General features: G+C 39.2%; 2 protein-coding genes across 3 annotated transcripts in view; one reads left to right on the top strand and one right to left on the bottom strand.

The window, feature by feature from the left end:
* The window catches only part of LOC118369729 (VPS10 domain-containing receptor SorCS3), a 68,113-nt gene extending 61,882 nt beyond the window's left edge, over window positions 1-6,231 (top strand). Inside the window, exon 27 of one of the 2 annotated variants that reach the window (XM_035754377.2) lies at window positions 267-6,231. In XM_035754377.2, coding sequence (XP_035610270.1) covers window positions 267-331 — 65 coding nt within the window. In that variant the 3' untranslated portion in view covers window positions 332-6,231. The remainder of the gene's footprint in view (window positions 1-266) is intronic. The other variant, XM_035754376.2, reaches the window with a different exon arrangement.
* A 26-nt stretch (window positions 6,232-6,257) lies between these two features.
* The window catches only part of LOC118369730 (VPS10 domain-containing receptor SorCS1-like), a 45,599-nt gene continuing 34,822 nt past the window's right edge, over window positions 6,258-17,034 (bottom strand). Inside the window, exons 17-27 of the mRNA XM_035754378.2 lie at window positions 16,614-16,727; window positions 16,307-16,478; window positions 13,966-14,152; window positions 13,651-13,784; window positions 13,073-13,196; window positions 12,473-12,585; window positions 11,575-11,709; window positions 9,805-9,904; window positions 8,642-8,750; window positions 7,360-7,514; window positions 6,258-6,431 (exon numbers count right to left, since the gene is read on the bottom strand). Coding sequence (XP_035610271.1) covers window positions 6,373-6,431; window positions 7,360-7,514; window positions 8,642-8,750; window positions 9,805-9,904; window positions 11,575-11,709; window positions 12,473-12,585; window positions 13,073-13,196; window positions 13,651-13,784; window positions 13,966-14,152; window positions 16,307-16,478; window positions 16,614-16,727 — 1,402 coding nt within the window. The 3' untranslated portion in view covers window positions 6,258-6,372. The remainder of the gene's footprint in view (window positions 6,432-7,359; window positions 7,515-8,641; window positions 8,751-9,804; window positions 9,905-11,574; window positions 11,710-12,472; window positions 12,586-13,072; window positions 13,197-13,650; window positions 13,785-13,965; window positions 14,153-16,306; window positions 16,479-16,613; window positions 16,728-17,034) is intronic.

Below are 17,034 nucleotides of genomic sequence, written 5' to 3' on the forward strand. Positions count from 1 at the left end.
TTGCCTTCCAACTTTTTATTTTCAATTGGCAGAGCAATACAGGAAATGTTATTTGTACCATTAGATTCAATGAATTGACCACCTGTTGTCTGTCTGCTAAGATTCCATGATTACTCTGATGCCTGCAGTGGTTCCTATGCTAGTTTAGTTGGTGGGTGACACAAAGATCCACAAAATGCTGCCAACATCAAAAAATTGGTGACAATAGGGTCTTTGGGGGCACTATTCATAATAATTATACTTTGATTTCTGTTTTCTATCACCAGGAGAATATGGAAGAAATGGGGAGAGAGTGATCACAAGAGAATTTCCTACCTGTACTAATGTCTAAGAAATTAGATTTTGAGTACTGTAAGTACAGATTGTGGTGTTTCAATGTGCCAATTTAAAAAAATCTTTGTTTTCACCATTTACTTTGGTCGCTGAGAACTGCTACTAAATATGTATTTCACAAGACTTTAGAAATCTACTATATAGCAGGAGAATATATTATTTTGTGTATATACATTATTTCAGCATTGAAGAATTGTAATTTGACATCTATGGATGTTGTATTAGGCATTAGAAAATGCCATTGTTGAACAAATATATTGTGTTCTTAAGTGCCAGATTGCATTGCTAATTAATTATTTAGCTCAACATGGTTATCTCACGGATGTTCTCTTGATAATGACAACTGCATCTATTGTTCTATTGCACAGGGGAGGTGGAATGTAGGTAATAAGACAAAAGGCATACTATACTGAACAAAAATATAAATGCAACACGCAACAGTATCAAATCAAATGATATTTGTCACATGCGCCAAATACAACAGGTGAAATGCTTACTTACAAGCTCTTAACCAATAATGCAGTTCAATAAATACGGTACTTATAAGGAATTACAGTTCACATAAGGAGTTACAGTTCATGTAAGGAAATCAGTCAATTGAAAATAATTCATTAGGCCCTAATATGTGGATTTCACATGACTGGTCAGGGGTGCAGCCATGGGTGGGCCTGGGAGGGCACAGGCCGACCCACTTGGCAGCCAGGCCCACCCACTGGGGAGCCAGGCCCAGCCCATCAGAATTAATTTTCCCCCACAAAAAAGGCTTTATTCCAGACACTTCTCAGCACAGGTGAAGATGCCGGATGTGGAGGTCCTGTGCTGGCGTGGTTACAGGTGGTCTGCAGACGTGAGGCCGGTTGGACAGACTGCCAAATTCTCTAAACAACGTTGGCGGCAGCTTATGGTAGAGAAATTAACATTAAATTATCTGGCAACAGCTCTGGTGGACATTCCTGCAGTCTGCGTGCCAATTGCACGCTTCCTTTAAAACTTGAGACTGTGGCATTGTTTAGTGTGAAAAACTGCACAGTTTAAAGTGGCCTTTTATTGTCCCCAGCACAAGGTGCACCTACGTAACAATCATGCTGTTTAATCGGCTTCTTGATATGCCACACCTGCCAGGTGGATGGATTATCTCGGCAAAGGAGAAATGCTCACTAACAGGAATATAAACACATTTGTGCACAGAATGTGAGAGAAAATAAGCTTTTTGTGCATATGGAACATTTCTGGGATCTTTTATTTCAGCCCATGAAACATAGGACCAAAACTTTATATGTTGTGTTTATATTTTTGTTCAGTGTACAAATCAGTGTGGCTGCTTGCTAAACAATCTCCGGACTACAGTTGAGGCTATTAGGATGTGTACAGGGTGATACAAAACATGTAGGCCTACATTTTTTCTTAAACTGACCATTCAAAAAGCTTGGTACATTGAACAGAGTTTGTATTATTTATTAGCCTACTGCTCATTTTACAATAAGTACAATAATATTGTTCACCTTTTCTAGCATGTCATCATTCACTTTTTAGCAGTAACATGTAAGATAATACGAAGAAGTAAGCAAGTGTTGATCATGGTGATTTTAAGATTAGTCAAACTATTAAACTGTTTCTAAAACATTTGTCTGATGGTCTTGTTGAACATGTAGCAAACGTTGCTGTAGCGCATGAGCTGTACTGTATTGTTCATTTTGTTAGCTGAGCTAATATTTTCGTTTTTACTTCACCATTTCTTACTGTAAACAAAATACAATTTTCAAATTGTTCAAAATAAATGTATTTTTGTATGAAAGTATGTTGTTGTTTTTTGTGTGTTTTTTTTTTACATATATTGACGGAGATGAAAACAAATATTTAAAGGAAACTAACCTTAAGTTCCAAGCTTTTACGTTCTCCATAAGCACAGATTCTGAGAATCAAGTGTCTGGGTTCGCAAGACTTTAACGAAACCAGCATAATTATCATGACCAATGCTTCATGTTATTCACCATGGTTCGGGGATAGTCTACCATGTAATAACTATTTGCCACAGAAGTGATAGAGAAACAAAGCTATTTCCATGAAATAATGTATGCATGTTGTCTGTCTGTACTGTCATGGGGACAGCCTCTAACACAAACACCCCCCAGCTTCCTGAATCTTTGTTTCACTATTACCCCCAAAGGTATTGCAGAGTGAATCCTGGCTGGAACACATATTCCTTGTATCTGCCAACTAAGGCTAGACATGCACACACGCACATGGACATGCACACACACACAAACACTTCCTTGTTATTCATCATAGGCCCTGAAGTTATCGCTTTTTGCCAGAAGTATGATAAGTTTGTGTGAGATTTCATTCCCCTGACATTGAAGTAATATTTGGCTCTAAACCAGTGCATTTCTTTCTCTCCCCCCACCCCGTCTCTATTTCTCTCTCTTTACTTTTTTTGTGTCAATATTTCAACACCATGATGTCAGTCACCAACCTGCATCATTGCCAAACAGCTCCATGACCCTGGGTGTCTCACTCTACCTCAGTTTCTCATTCCAAATTATTGGCACTGCATTCCTGTAGCAGGGACAGATACTATAATGCAGTACTCAATGAAAGGAAACACGTACGTCAATTTTACACTGGGTCTAACAATATTGCTGCAAGCTATTGTTGTGGGATATTTTCATTCAAGGCGCTATTCCACTTATGGAAATCCTGCTTGACTATGTGTTGACATCCTGGAGAGGGGATAATTAATTTGTTGAGCAGCGGGGAAAATATGAAACTAGTCCATTAGATACACTCCAGGCTTCATTGTCCTCCCAGTCGGCCCCCAAGTATATGCAAATGAAACCTTAGAACACATTGTATGCTAAATAACACTTGTTACAGTTAAAAACCAAACTGTGGATGGTTATCTTAAAGATCCTTATCATGAGCTAATCCCAGTCCATTTTCTCCAAGATCAGTTCTCCTCCTACTCATCTTAATAAGATCTGAGATCTACTGTAACTAACTCAGGTTTATCAGCATCTAAATCAAACTGTTATACAACCAACTGTTAGGGGCAGTTGGAATATTTACTTTCATGAACTAATCAAACAGAATGTCTATAGAAATAGGTCCCGCCTCTCGCTAAATAGTAGAAAGCAGATTATTCAGTCAAAGTTCCTATAGGTCCTAGACTATAGCCACATCTTTATGAACGCAGCTACCACTTCATTAAAGCCGTTAGATGCGCACTGCTCTTTATTACGGGCTTTATTACAATTGTAGTACTCATCACTGCATTCTCTACCAGAGAGTTGGTTGGCCCTCTTTGACGTCACGTAAATTGATGCATTGCTATGTTTTCATTTATAAAACCCTTTTGTACCACTATACAAAATGTACCTCTATACAGAACATCATTACTAAACTTTACACATATGAGTTACCACACCAGCTCTCAGGGATGCCTAACTCTCGAAAATCCTTTGGTCTCTACTTAGTTAGGTAAATCAGCTTTAAGTTTTCTTGCACGTTATTTGTGTGACAGTCTTCAAAATGTTCTTAAATGTGATGATCTGGTCCCTTTAGGGCAAGTTTAGAAAGCTGATTGAGGATCTTATTACTGATGAACGTGTTTGTTTTTTATGACTGTGTTTTTCTTCCAGTTACATTTAGTATTTATATTGATGTGTGCATTTTCTGTAAAAGGGACCTCGGTCTCACTATGACTCCCTGATAAAATAAAGTCTAAACAAAAACAAATAAAAATATAGTTGCAGATAATCTTGAACCAAAAAAGATCATCACTATCCCATCCCCTAAAGTCCTTGACAGGTGACACCATTGACTTATGGAATCTATATGTGTCCTACAATAAGTAAATATAATTTTGAAAGAATATCTGTTAAATAATTTGCATACAGGGACAGACCAGGATATCTGGTCGCAATAGGTACACAGTGGATGTCTACAAGACACATTTTACTACCATGTGTAAATGCAATGGCGCAGCGGTCTAAGGCACTGCATCTCAGTGCTTGAGGTGTCACTACAGACACCTTGGTTCGATTCCAGGCTGTATCACAACCGCCTGTGATTGGGAGTCCCATAGGGCGGCACACAATTGGTCCAGTGTTGTCCGGGTTTGGCCAGCGTAGGCCGTCATTGTAAATAAGATTTTGTTCTTAACTGACTTGCCTAGTTAAATAAAGGTTACAAAATGGCTACAATAAGGGCACACTCAGAATGTGGATAAGATCAGGAAAAGGGACATATGTTAGCACCAGGTATAAACGGGGCTGTAGAGGACCTACTGTAGCTATAGCCTGTTTGCAAATGGAAAGTACTTTCACATTTCTCCAGATACATATTAGCTGTAACTCTATGTGAGGTGAAAAACAAATAACATGAAAACAAATATGTACAGTTTTCTTGCACAGTATGCTTAACAAAGCGTAACAAAGTGTTGTTTTAGAAATACCAAGCTATGAATAAAAACGGAATTGCTGATGTATGGTTTGAGTTGTTGAGTTCATTTATGTGTTAGTCTGTATTGAAGGAGTGTGGAGGCAAGTGGATAGCGTCTAGTTAATTTGTCTAACTGACATGTTATGCTGACAATACATTAAAAGAGAGTTTGATTCAGAACTTCTGTGCCTCTCTCAAAGAGACAGCCAACCAACCAAAAACTGTCAGTCATCTCAGGCTAGCAGACTGTCGACAAGAAGGAATATTGTTCCATTTCTCAGTCCCAATTTGGAAAACGAGGAGATTGGAAGTGAATCTTTCCCCTACGTTTTTTCCCAAGTAGACGTTCCGATGGCAATGTGTGCAACAATACTGTAAGTTGAGTGGTAGCATCCAGAGGTAATACCATGACACATATCTAGTGTGAGAATAAACGTAAAGAAAAAAGCATGCAGATACTGTATGTCCCTTTCTTATGTGCAAAAGAAAATCCTAGCTTTGACAGACATGAAGTCTGCATGGTAAGTCGTGAACTATAACCTTCTCATGCAAGCCCCTGGGGTCTACCAGTTTCTTTCTGCAAGGACTGCACTCCAATTTAAGTGTGCCTTCAACTTCTGATTCAGGCAGATTCCAGCAGAGCCAACCCACTGAGCACAGACTTTCAGTTCAACGTCTAGTTTGGATTTACATTTGGTTGAGTTGTCAACTAACATGACACCATATCATTGGATTTAGGTTCAAAGTTGGGTGAAATGCCCTTAAGTTGGTGACCAAATCCAATCAGTTTTCCATGTTTATTCAATGTCATCACAATTTGAGTTGAAATGACGTGGAAACAACGTTGATTCAACCAGTTTTTGCCCAGTGGGAAAGATCTCGTCTGATATTGATATGTACTAAGTGAAAAGTTCCATCCTCTTACAACCAGCAGATAAAACATAGGTTCTGTCATAACGTTGTCATAAGAATGGCATAACACAGTCAATATGACAGGTCTCAGGTCACTGATTGAACTAGCGCATGCCTTATGGGCTGAAACCAAATTTGAGAAACAAGTGCAGAGTTTTGTGCATGAATCTCAAGTTAGAACTCAGGCCAATGTGATAAAACCAAACATTCAGACATTTCTTTCACATCTCATTCAAACACAGCATTTCCATGTAGTTAGTCACAAAGTACACTTCACTTACATATCCTCCACACACCTACCACTAGAGTTGAACTATAAATGGAACACTCAAATTAAATAGATTACTGTACATTACTGTTTTATGTCTTGAGGTCATATACACAACTGTAACCATCTGAGTCAAATCATCTTTAGTTCAGCAATTCTGTATTTACACAATTCCCATAAACAACTTCAATGTTCTTGCAAAAATACAAGTAATTCGATCAAAATTTTCCTTTTTCAAGACGCATGTAAAAATCTGTACAGTCCCCCTCCCCCCCAGAGTACAGGCAAAATAGTGTAAGCTGGTCTGTCCATGCATGGGTAGAAAACACCCGAGACCATCCATTGGTTCCATGACTTCAGAGTTTGCTGGAAGTAACTGCCAAAAAGATGTATTACAAGTCGGCTGTAGACTCGGAGAATTAAAACACAGGGGGAGTTTCATCGGAGAGTTTGATGTCTGTGAGAGATGGCAGGTATCCTAGCCAGAGAGATAGTGACACAAGAGACAGAGCAGAAATGATATATCAGCATTAGCACACTAGCATATCTATTTTAGCATGCAAGCATATCCATCTTCGATACCAACAAATCTTGCTTGACAATGGAAAGGAGTATATCAACCACTAGAGCTCTACAGAGTCGCTTATCACAGCACTGCTACATTATTCAGGACACTAATTTATTCATAAACACAAAAATAAACTGCTGTACACAATTAAATGTAATGAGGTGTATTGGCATGGTAAGGCCGTCTTACAGTACCAATGCAAACCTATGGGAACGTATCAACTGAAATGATGAACGTAAGGACATTTTCATTTGGGGCGGCAGGGTAGCCTAGTGGTTAGAGCGTTGGACTAGTAACCGGAAGGTTGTGAGTTCAAACCCCCCAGCTGACAAGGTACAAATCTGTCGTTCTGCCCCTGACCAGGCCGTCATTGAAAATAAGAATTTGTTCTTAACTGACTTGCCTGGTTAAATAAAGGTAAAAAAAAATGTAATCAGCCAAGCATTAAAAGGAAAGTGCAACATGTTAGCAATTATGGCCTTGTTTCTACTTCCCCAGAGTCAGATGAACTCATGGATACCATTGGTATGCAGTTCGTGCAGTTTGAAAGAAGTTGAAGGTCGTTTCTGGTATCATGTTAGCTGTTAGCAATGGCTCCAGAAACTACCTTCAACTGACTTCAAACTCTAAGCAGAGATATAACAATGGTATCTATGAGTTCAGCTGACTCTGTGTAAGTAGAAAAAAGGGCTTGATTGCCAAAATGTCGCACTATTCCTTTAATAGAGCAGTACACCACTATAGAAAAGGTCAAATATGTGAATTTATAGCAATATCTCATCAATGAGTTATTCTTGATGACTTATCAGTAATTGCCCTTTTATGAAGGATACCTTACCTATGCCACGTGCATCTGGCCCTGTGTCCAAGTGTTCCAAAGAGGTCACCATGTCTCCCTCAGGATTTGGGACAGCTATGGACGCCACCGTAGGGATCACTTCCTGTTGTTTCTCTGACCTCTCCTCTGTGTATATGTTGATGCCAGGGATCTTCCTATAGGAAATATACATTGTATAAAAGAGTTAAGAGGAACAGCAAAGGAATAGTAAATACATTGTTTCCTGCTTATTCCCTTCAGTAATATATATCATCAAATATGAGGGAATGAGGGAAAATAGAGTAACACTCCCTGTTTAATTTTCCTGTTTAATTTTCTAATAATTCTGGGTTTCATAGGGCAGTTACAGTACCTTTTCATTGTGGTGATAAATGTTAAACTATGAACTACCCTCATTATGTCTTGAAAAGTGACAGATTCACACACTTAACACTTTGAGTAGTAATCATTTTTAAAGCTGCAATATTGAACTTTTTGGTCTACCCGACCAAATTCACATAGTTACATAATGAGTTATAGATCTGTCATTGTCAATGAAAGCAAGTCTAAGAAGCTGGAGATCTGTTCTATCTGCGCTATTTCTATGCCTCCCATTCTTAAGTTTTGTTTTTGCGTCTTTTACTTTTGGTTTTGCACACCAGCTTCAAACAGCTGAAAATACTATATTTTTGTTATGGAAAATATATTTCACAGCGGTTTAGATGGCACAATGACTTCTTGTTTTGTCACATAAACTGAAATTAGGCAAGCTATTAGAATTTTAGGAAATGGCGGTGCGATTTCTGCATAATGCACCTTTAACTTGTGGGAGGTTGTGGACTTTTGCAATGTAATGGAAGCAGAGGATACTATCCATTTTATATGGCATTGTATGTTGTCTCAGGTCTTAACTTTTCAACCATTGCTGCCATTCTGTTGAATGCCTCACCCTGACTGGCTCTATTTAGCATTTCAGAAAGGTCAACTTTCACATTGTCAGATAGATTAATATTGATAAACTGCAGAATACTGACACCCATTCAGAACTTAGATAATTGATTAAACTGTAATTCCCAGGAATAAACAAGAGGATAGGAAAGAGAAGAATGGCTTCGAAGAAGTTCAATTGTTAGGATTACCCTAAAGATAGTTCATTATATTTTGGCTCGTTTTAGCTATTGGATTTGAGTAGTAAGATGCACATATGAATTTTCTTAATGATTGGTGTGTGAGAATGGCCTGAAATAACAATATCACTCTCATTTGAATCAGCTTCATTAAAATGAAGTCCGGGATACCTTACCTTTTGAACTTGAAGATAACGAAAACTGCCAAACCCACAAATACTACAGACACGAGCATAATGACTGCAGCACCATTGTGCCCACTCTCACTGGTGTCCACGAGAGGAGCTTGGAAAAGAATAAAGGAGAAAAAAGGATATAGACATCAGACAAAGAGAGACATACATCTTTTAGTATTTTACTTCTGGCATCAAACTCCCAGGTGCTGTGAGGCTTTTTACCAGGGGTGATATCTGGTCCAAGTTTTTGACATTTTCACCACCATAGTGTAACTGAATTTGACCTTAATGATTAAAACAACAGGAGTTATGTATTTCTTATATTGTTCTCATGAAGATGTTGTGGCACTAGACTTCTCTGGGATGCTGGTTCAAATCCCAGGTGCAATATCCTGCTGTTTTGGCCTTAAAGATGCAAGCACTTAAAGATGCAGGATGTTAAGTTCTCATGACTTCGTAACATATCGTACGAATTAGAATTCGTAACATATCTTATGAATTAGAATTCGTAACATATCTTACAAATTGCGAAAAAATAAATAAATGTCATTTTTGGGGGTGAAAATTTGTAACATATCATACGTAATACACAATTGTGTACAATTTTCAGGGACCCGTTTTGGCTCGTGAGCACTACTTTCAAAACTACTGGCTGAAATTATACAAAACCTTTGGAGCATCACATGAAAGGGATACTTCAGGATTTTGGCAATGAGGTATTTTATCTACTTCCCCAGAGTCAGATAAACTATTGGATACCATTTGTATATCTACTAGCATGCTAGCACAGAGAGTTCATTTGACTCTGGTGAAGTAGATAATGGGCCTCATTGCCAAAATCCTGAAGTATCCCTTTAACTTAAAGATTTGCTCAGGTGTATTGCTCTTTGGCTGACCCTGTGCTAACAACCTCTCAAGAATGTGTGTGTGTGCGTGTGTTGTCTTGGGGGTGTTGAGACTGTTTCAACAAATATGAATACCTACTGAATATTCTACTATTTTATTCTACTACATTCTACTACATAGCATCATTCCAAAATGGCCAACATCCATAACTCTTAATTCTAATTACATAGTAGTACTGTAGGTCGGACCTTATATCTGTAACTGTCCTATAACCAGACATCAGACTATACTGTGGACACAGCAGCAGACTGGCTGACCTGGAGACAGTCGTGTGGGGTAAACGTTAACCTGAACCCCGGGCCGCAGAGTAAACTGGATGAGGTCTTGGTTCAGGGCACTTAGCAGGACCTGAGAAAGCTGTGGAGGAATAAAACACAGCCCTGGTTACCAGCACCATTTCACACTCATCAATATTTAAACTTCAGTCATGAATAGTAAATACTGCTTAGTTTTAAAGAAGGGCACGTGGTATGACATGGAAAGGCCTACTGTAATTCAATTCCTGTCGAAAGGCTGACTAGCCAATAATAGCAATTGAAATCTTATCAGGACAAATTACCTTATGAGGCAAGAGTGAGTGACATTTGAAAAGTGTATACTGTACAGTATGTCGCTTTTCCCATACTTTTTTTGTTTTGGATGTTTTTTCTGATTAATAATATGGTAGGCCACTATAAAATAAGTAACCTTCTCCTCCTTTTCTTTCCAATACTCTATGATTTCCCCTGCTTTTCACACCTAAATGAAGCAGTCATTTAACAAGAGACCAGAAAGCCTTCCCAAAGCCCATTTGAGTCCTTAGCCATGGCTCACTTATTCCATCTCGTTCTTTCTAAACTCTTCCCATTGGTTAAAATTAGACTGCTCTACTCTGTATGAATAATTACTTTTTATTCTAGTGGCATATCAGGGTCAGTAAATCTATTACACATTTTAATAAGCTGCACCAGACATCCCGCAAGCACTCATGCACACACGCATGGGCACACAAACATGCGCACACACGCCATGCCACTCACGACACAAGAAGACGTGCAACAGTGAACTAAGATGTATTACCCCATTTTCTCTAAGGTCTTGACAGGTAATCAGACAGGTTGTAGATAAATACATCCCCCTAATTCCCAACTCAGGGTGCCCCACCACTAGTATCCTCTCTACATGTGTCCTACTACACGATGCATCATTGTTAAATACCTATTAACTCAGTTCAAGGCTAACTGATCCACTGGAATTGTGTTTACTTGTTGCAACATATGCAAATATGTCCTATGCAAATACGTGCATCTGGTATTGTAACAGATGATGCAAAATAAAAGTGTCTGATGACGGACTGAAATGGATATCCATTTTACTATAAGCTTGAGCTGCTGAAATGCAGATGAAAACGTGGTGTGTTTTATCAGTTCTATAGAATGCCAAGGATTATAGAGCTGTTTAACAATTAGAGCGCAGTGCCAACATCTTAGTCACTCTATTCAATGTGTTTCTTTTCGAAACAAACCCTTCGATATTGGAGTGAATGGTGAAGTATAGTATGTATTAGAACTATCCACTTCTCATGGTCAGAATTGAGTTATGTGAAATAAATTATGATGCAGATTACAATGCTGTATTGAGATGAATGCAGGTTTTCAAGGCTGAGGTTCTACTATTTTGATGTGAAGACATTGCCCTCTAGTGGTGGGAATGTGTTCTGACATGTCATTTTGTTGCGCTTATATTTAGAATAAAATAACAGTAGGCTCCACATGCACGTGTGATTAAAGCAGCAAAGAGAGAAAAACTCATTACGAGCAAATCATGAAGCCACCATGATATGAATAATATAATCAAGAGAAAATGTGTTTCTGCATTGTGCTGCTAGTGATGCTGTTATTATTTGCTTGTATTGAATGTTGAGGTTGGCCTAACTTTGGCATGATTCAAGTAATGGAACTATGTAAATGAGAATAATAATAATAATTAAAAAAAACTCATTCAAAAAATGTGGAAGTGTTTGACTATGAAGCCTGGTGTCACATTACCTGCTCTAAATGTGTCCCTTTTCTATTCATCGTCCCCTCTGTTGGCCTTTTCTCTGGGATGATAAACAACTCTGCTGCCGTTGGCAACCCTGGGAGCACTGACACCAGAAGCTGCTCTCCATTGATCCCTGTGACCTTCAATTAAAAAGTAATGAAAAATGAATACAATTCTGGGGTCTCAGTTTCTTCTTTATTTACATAAGGTTGTGTTCTACTGTATAGCATTGCACTGTAATTAAGCATGGAAAAGGCTAAATCCACCCAGTTTTCTGCTTTAGATCTCATTTGACTAAGTACCAGTCACTGTCAAGATATAATGCACAAATCAGCCCAAACATGCAAGTTCCATTTGACAGTCTTTGGTAAAGGGCAGGTCTTTTAAGTGCATTTGCGCTGTAACCAGAGGTCCCCTGTCACTTTCCTGGTATAAAACGTGGTAATATCTGACAAGACAGAAGGTCAAAGTGAATGTTTCCCACTGTGAGGGGTATATATAGCTCAGTGCCCGTTATGTAACCCAATGCGCTTCTTGACATCCTGAGAGAGACGAAGGGGACTGACTGGAAGCACTTTTCCTTAAATGGTGTACTCTACCTGTTATTTACAATAGGACAAATGGTTTTACATGGAACCCAATAGGTTCTACCTGGAAGCAAAAGTGTTCTACCTGCAACCAAAAAGGGTTCTTCAAAGGGTTATCCTATGGGGACAGCCAAAAAAACCTTTAAGGTTCTAGATTTTTCAAAGAGTGTACAATTTGCTACCAAATTGTTTGCAATGCTGTTAAAATTACTTGTGAATTAATCATCAGAGATCACCAATTAGTCACTGTAATCCCAGTAATTCACTGGTAAAAAGTGCAGTAGTAGCACTGTAGAATATTAAAAGAAGGACTCACTTGGACCATGGAGTCCTTGACCACTCTACTGATGTCCTGTCTCCATTCAGCCACAGCAGGATTGAAGGCGTCCAGATTAGAGGAGAATGCTAAAACGTGTGACCGGAAATATTCTACAGGAAAATACAAGACATGTTAATTGCTAATGGATAACAGATAATAAGAAAGAAACTGCTAATAGATCATAAGAGATATAAATTATTATAAACTGGGTGGTTTGAGCTCTGAATGCTGATTGGCTGACAGCTGTGGTATATCAGACCGTATACCAAGGGTAAGACAAAACATACATCTTTACTGCTCTAATTACATTGGTAACCAGTTTATAATAGCAATAAGGCACGTCGGGGGTTTGTGGTATATGGCCAATATACCACAGCAAAGGGTTGTATCCAGGCACTCTGTGTTGCGTAAGAACAGCCCTTTACTCCCTCGTGCCTTATTGCTTAATTAAACATTAAACATCTAAATTATTATAATGATCAAGTGGATGAACATCACAATCAATATTTTATATCACAGATCATTTACCACCTGGTTGTTAGAAACCTAGCTATAACACCTCAGTGATACAGAGATTAGTCATTTCAAAGACCTCACCATAGACTGCAACAGTTATTTTGTCTTGAAGGACAGTGTTGCCTGCTGACACTTGCACGGTGACAGTATGAGTTCCCTCCTTGTAGAAGGTGAAGGACATTCCTCCCACTAAAGTCACGACAGGCTTACAGACATAGAAAATGAATGCATACATTTTTAATACATTTCCATTTTAGTCATTCAGTAGACGTGTTTATCCGGAGCGACTTAGAATTAGTGCATTCATCTTAAGCTAGCTAGGTGAGACAACCACATATAACAATGGTAGCAAGTACATTTTCCCTCAATAAAGTAGTTCTCAGCAAAGTCCGTGGCAGGAGGAAAAGACAAGCGCATTTTATTTGTGTCATTTTTTTTGGGGGGGTATAGTCTTTACTTGTGTATAGATGATATTATCGATGATGCCTGTAGCATGTTTGACTATGTTCATTTTTTTGTATCAAAACTCAATCTTGTGTCACTATAGGTAGGTTTGTCCATACAACACACAATATTACAATTCATACTGTAAATGAGGCGAGTAAGGTTCCGTAAATCTAAACAGTTTGAAGATATAGTGGAAATCTTGATTGACTGACCTCAGTGTGGTTGTTGAACCACCAGTAGTAGGTGACTGTTCCAACATAACGTGGCTTCAGGACTGTTGATAGATCCACTGCTTTATTCCTAACAACCACAGAGGGAGCTGAAAGCTGCACTTGCTCAAGTGTACCTGCAACACCAAACAACAGCAAAACAAAATGTGTTTTCTTTCATGGAATTGTAGTCCTTTCCTACTGCAGACACATCATTTACAGAAAGATATTTTCAGGTAGAAATGCTGCAAAGAGCACCTGTACTGTAACTCTACAGCAAAGTCATTCTATCCGACTTTCATTCTTAGTTTCACTTACAAGTAACATGCAGGTATAGTAAGACTCTCTCAGAGCCCAGGCTGTTGAGTGCCGTGGCAGCCACTTGGTAAATGCCCACTTTACTGTAGGTATGTTTGACCCCATCCTCTATGGAGCTGATGTTAGTGTAGGATATGGCCGTCCCGTCTCCAAAGTCCACTGTTATACTGGTTGTGGAGCCGTCACCCTACCAATGGAAATGCATGTTTATGGCGAGATACAGTGTGCATGTTTAACATAATAATTGAAATGCACTATTTACAGTATATTGATTTCTATACCCTACACATATTCTGCCTGTAGCAATACATTGTTATACAGGCGTAGGATCTTAATTTCAGCCAGTTTGCTACAGCGGGAAAATATTCATGCAGCAACAGGAAATGTGAATTGTTAGGTGGATCATAATTAATGGCCATTTTTGGGAAAATTTAGTTTGAAATTTCAAGGTGGAAATTACAATCTTCAGAAGCCTTTTTAAACCTCAAATACATTACAACTTTAAATGTCCTGCATTGCAGGAAGTTATCCTGCAACAGGCAGATCATATTAAGATCCTACATCTGTACAGTATGTAATAACTGTATGACAATGGCTACAAGTGTTACACAACAAACATCAAGGTTCTTAGATAAGGCCTATGAACCAACAAAATGTACAACATGATGCACTGCTGCTCATTTCATTCCATTGGTCGACAAATGAGTGTAGATCAATGTGTACGTAAATGTATTTTGTGCAAAATGCAAATTTGTTTACAACCCTGTTCGTGAGCATTTGTCCTTTACCAAGATAATCCATCCACCTGACAGGTATGGCATATCAAGAAGCTGATTAAACAGCATCATCATTACACAGGTGCACCTTGTGCTGGGAACATTAAAAGGCCACTCTAAAATGTGCAGTTTTGTCACACAACACAATGACACAGATGTTTCAAGTTTTGAAGGAGCATGCAATTGGCATGCTGACAGCAGGAATGTCCACCAGAGCTGTTGCCAGAGAATTTAATGTGCATTGCTCTACCATAAGCCGCTTCCAACGTCATTGTAGAGAATTTGGCAGTACGTTCCACCGGCCTCACGACCGCAGACCATGTGTATGGTGTCATGTGGGCGTGCAGTTTGCTGTTGTCAAAGTTGTGAACACAAGGCCCCATGGTGGATGTGGGGTTATGGTACGGGCAGGCATAAACTACGGACAACGAACACAATCACATTTTATCGATGGCAATTTGAATGCACAGAGATACCGTCACGAGATCCTGAGGCCCGTTGTCGTGCCATTCATCCGCCGCCATCACCTCATGTTTCAGCATGATAATGCACAGCCCCGTGTCCCAAGCATCTGTACACAATTCCTGGAAGCAGAAAATGTCCCAGTTCTTCCATGGCCTGCATACTCGCCAGACATGTCCCCCCTTGAGCATGTTTGGGATGCTCTGGATCGTCATGTACGACAGTGTTTACAGTTCCCGCCAATATCCAGCAACCTCGCACAGCCATTGAAGAGGAGTGGGACAACATTCAACAGGCCACAAACAACAACCTGATCAACTCTATGCGAAGGAGACGTTTTTCGCACTGCATGAAGCAAATGGTGGTCACACCAGACACTGACTGTTTTTCTGATCCACACCCCTACCTTTTTTTACCTGTGACCAACAGATGCATATCTATATTCCCAGTCATGTGATATCCATAGATTAGGGCGTAATTTATTTATTTCAATTGACTGACAACCATACAGTGGGGCAAAGAAGTATTTAGTCAGCCACCAATTGTGCAAGTTCTCCCACTTAAAAATATGAGAGAGGCCTGTAATTTTAATCATAGGTACACTTCAACTATGACAGACAAAATGAGAAATATAAATACTTATTTTCCACCATAATTTGCAAATACATTTATAAAAAATCCTACAATGTGATTTTCTGGATTTTTTTAGTTGAACCGTGTACAGATGATGAAAATTACAGGCCTCTCTCTTCTTTTTAAGTGGGAGAACTTGCACAATTGGTGGCTGACTAAATACTTTTTTGCCCCACTGTATATGAACTCTAACTCAGTAACATTTTTGACATTGTTGCATGTTGCGTTTACATTTTTGTTCAGAATAAAACCTAAAAGGGTTCTTCGGCTGTCCCCATAGGAGAACCTTTGAAGAACCATTTTTGGTTCCAGGTAGAAACCTTTTGGGTTCCATGTAAAAACCTGTTCTACATGGAAACCAAAAGGGTTCTACTATGGGGAGAGCTGAAGAAGCCTCTTGGAACCGTTCTTCTATGAGTGTAGCTTTTAATAGTTTGATAAGTTCTCTAAGAAATATGCCAGACCATTACCTCCTCCAGAAACACCAGGAGGGTCACGTTGTCCCCTAGGGTGGCTGTGAGTGTTCCCTCACTGGTGACCAGCTGCAGACCTCTGGGGGCCTGGTGGGGACACCTCTGCCTCCTAAGGCGGTACTTCCCAAGGGTTCCCGCAGTGCAGTTATTGGACTGAGCCTTACGGTATCTACAACATACACACATACAATCATAAATAACTAGACAACCTGTACTCCCCCTTAAATACATACGAAGAAATAAAACAAGGAAATACTCTGTCTACTTCACTGAATTATATTAAATGGAGAAGGATTTACCATACCCTGTAGTGTTTAGGAAGCTGTCTCCGGTGGTGCAGTCTCTGGACACGGAGGATGGAACAAACCAGAAGGCAGCAGTGCATCCTCCATCACTCTGCCTCTCAAAGCCAAAATCACTGTTTGGGGTGGGTGAGAAAAATCAATAAGCTACAGGTCGTGGTCAGTAATATGGATGAAGTATAGAAAGTAGATGTCTGTTTTCAAAGTTCATTTGTTTTATTTCCTTGATTTTTAACGCCAATCATTACTTAGCTTGATATACTATTCTGTTTGATGTGTTCGACATCAATATCACAATAAGAAATTAAAATGTCTATATACACTACATGAAAAAGTATGTGGACACCTGCTCGTCAAACATCTCATTGCAAAACCATGGGCATTAACATGGAGGTCCCTCCTTTGCTGCTATAACAGCCTCCA

The sequence above is a fragment of the Oncorhynchus keta genome, chromosome 36 (assembly GCF_023373465.1).
Source record: "Oncorhynchus keta strain PuntledgeMale-10-30-2019 chromosome 36, Oket_V2, whole genome shotgun sequence".
Classification (NCBI taxonomy): Eukaryota; Metazoa; Chordata; class Actinopteri; order Salmoniformes; family Salmonidae; genus Oncorhynchus; species Oncorhynchus keta.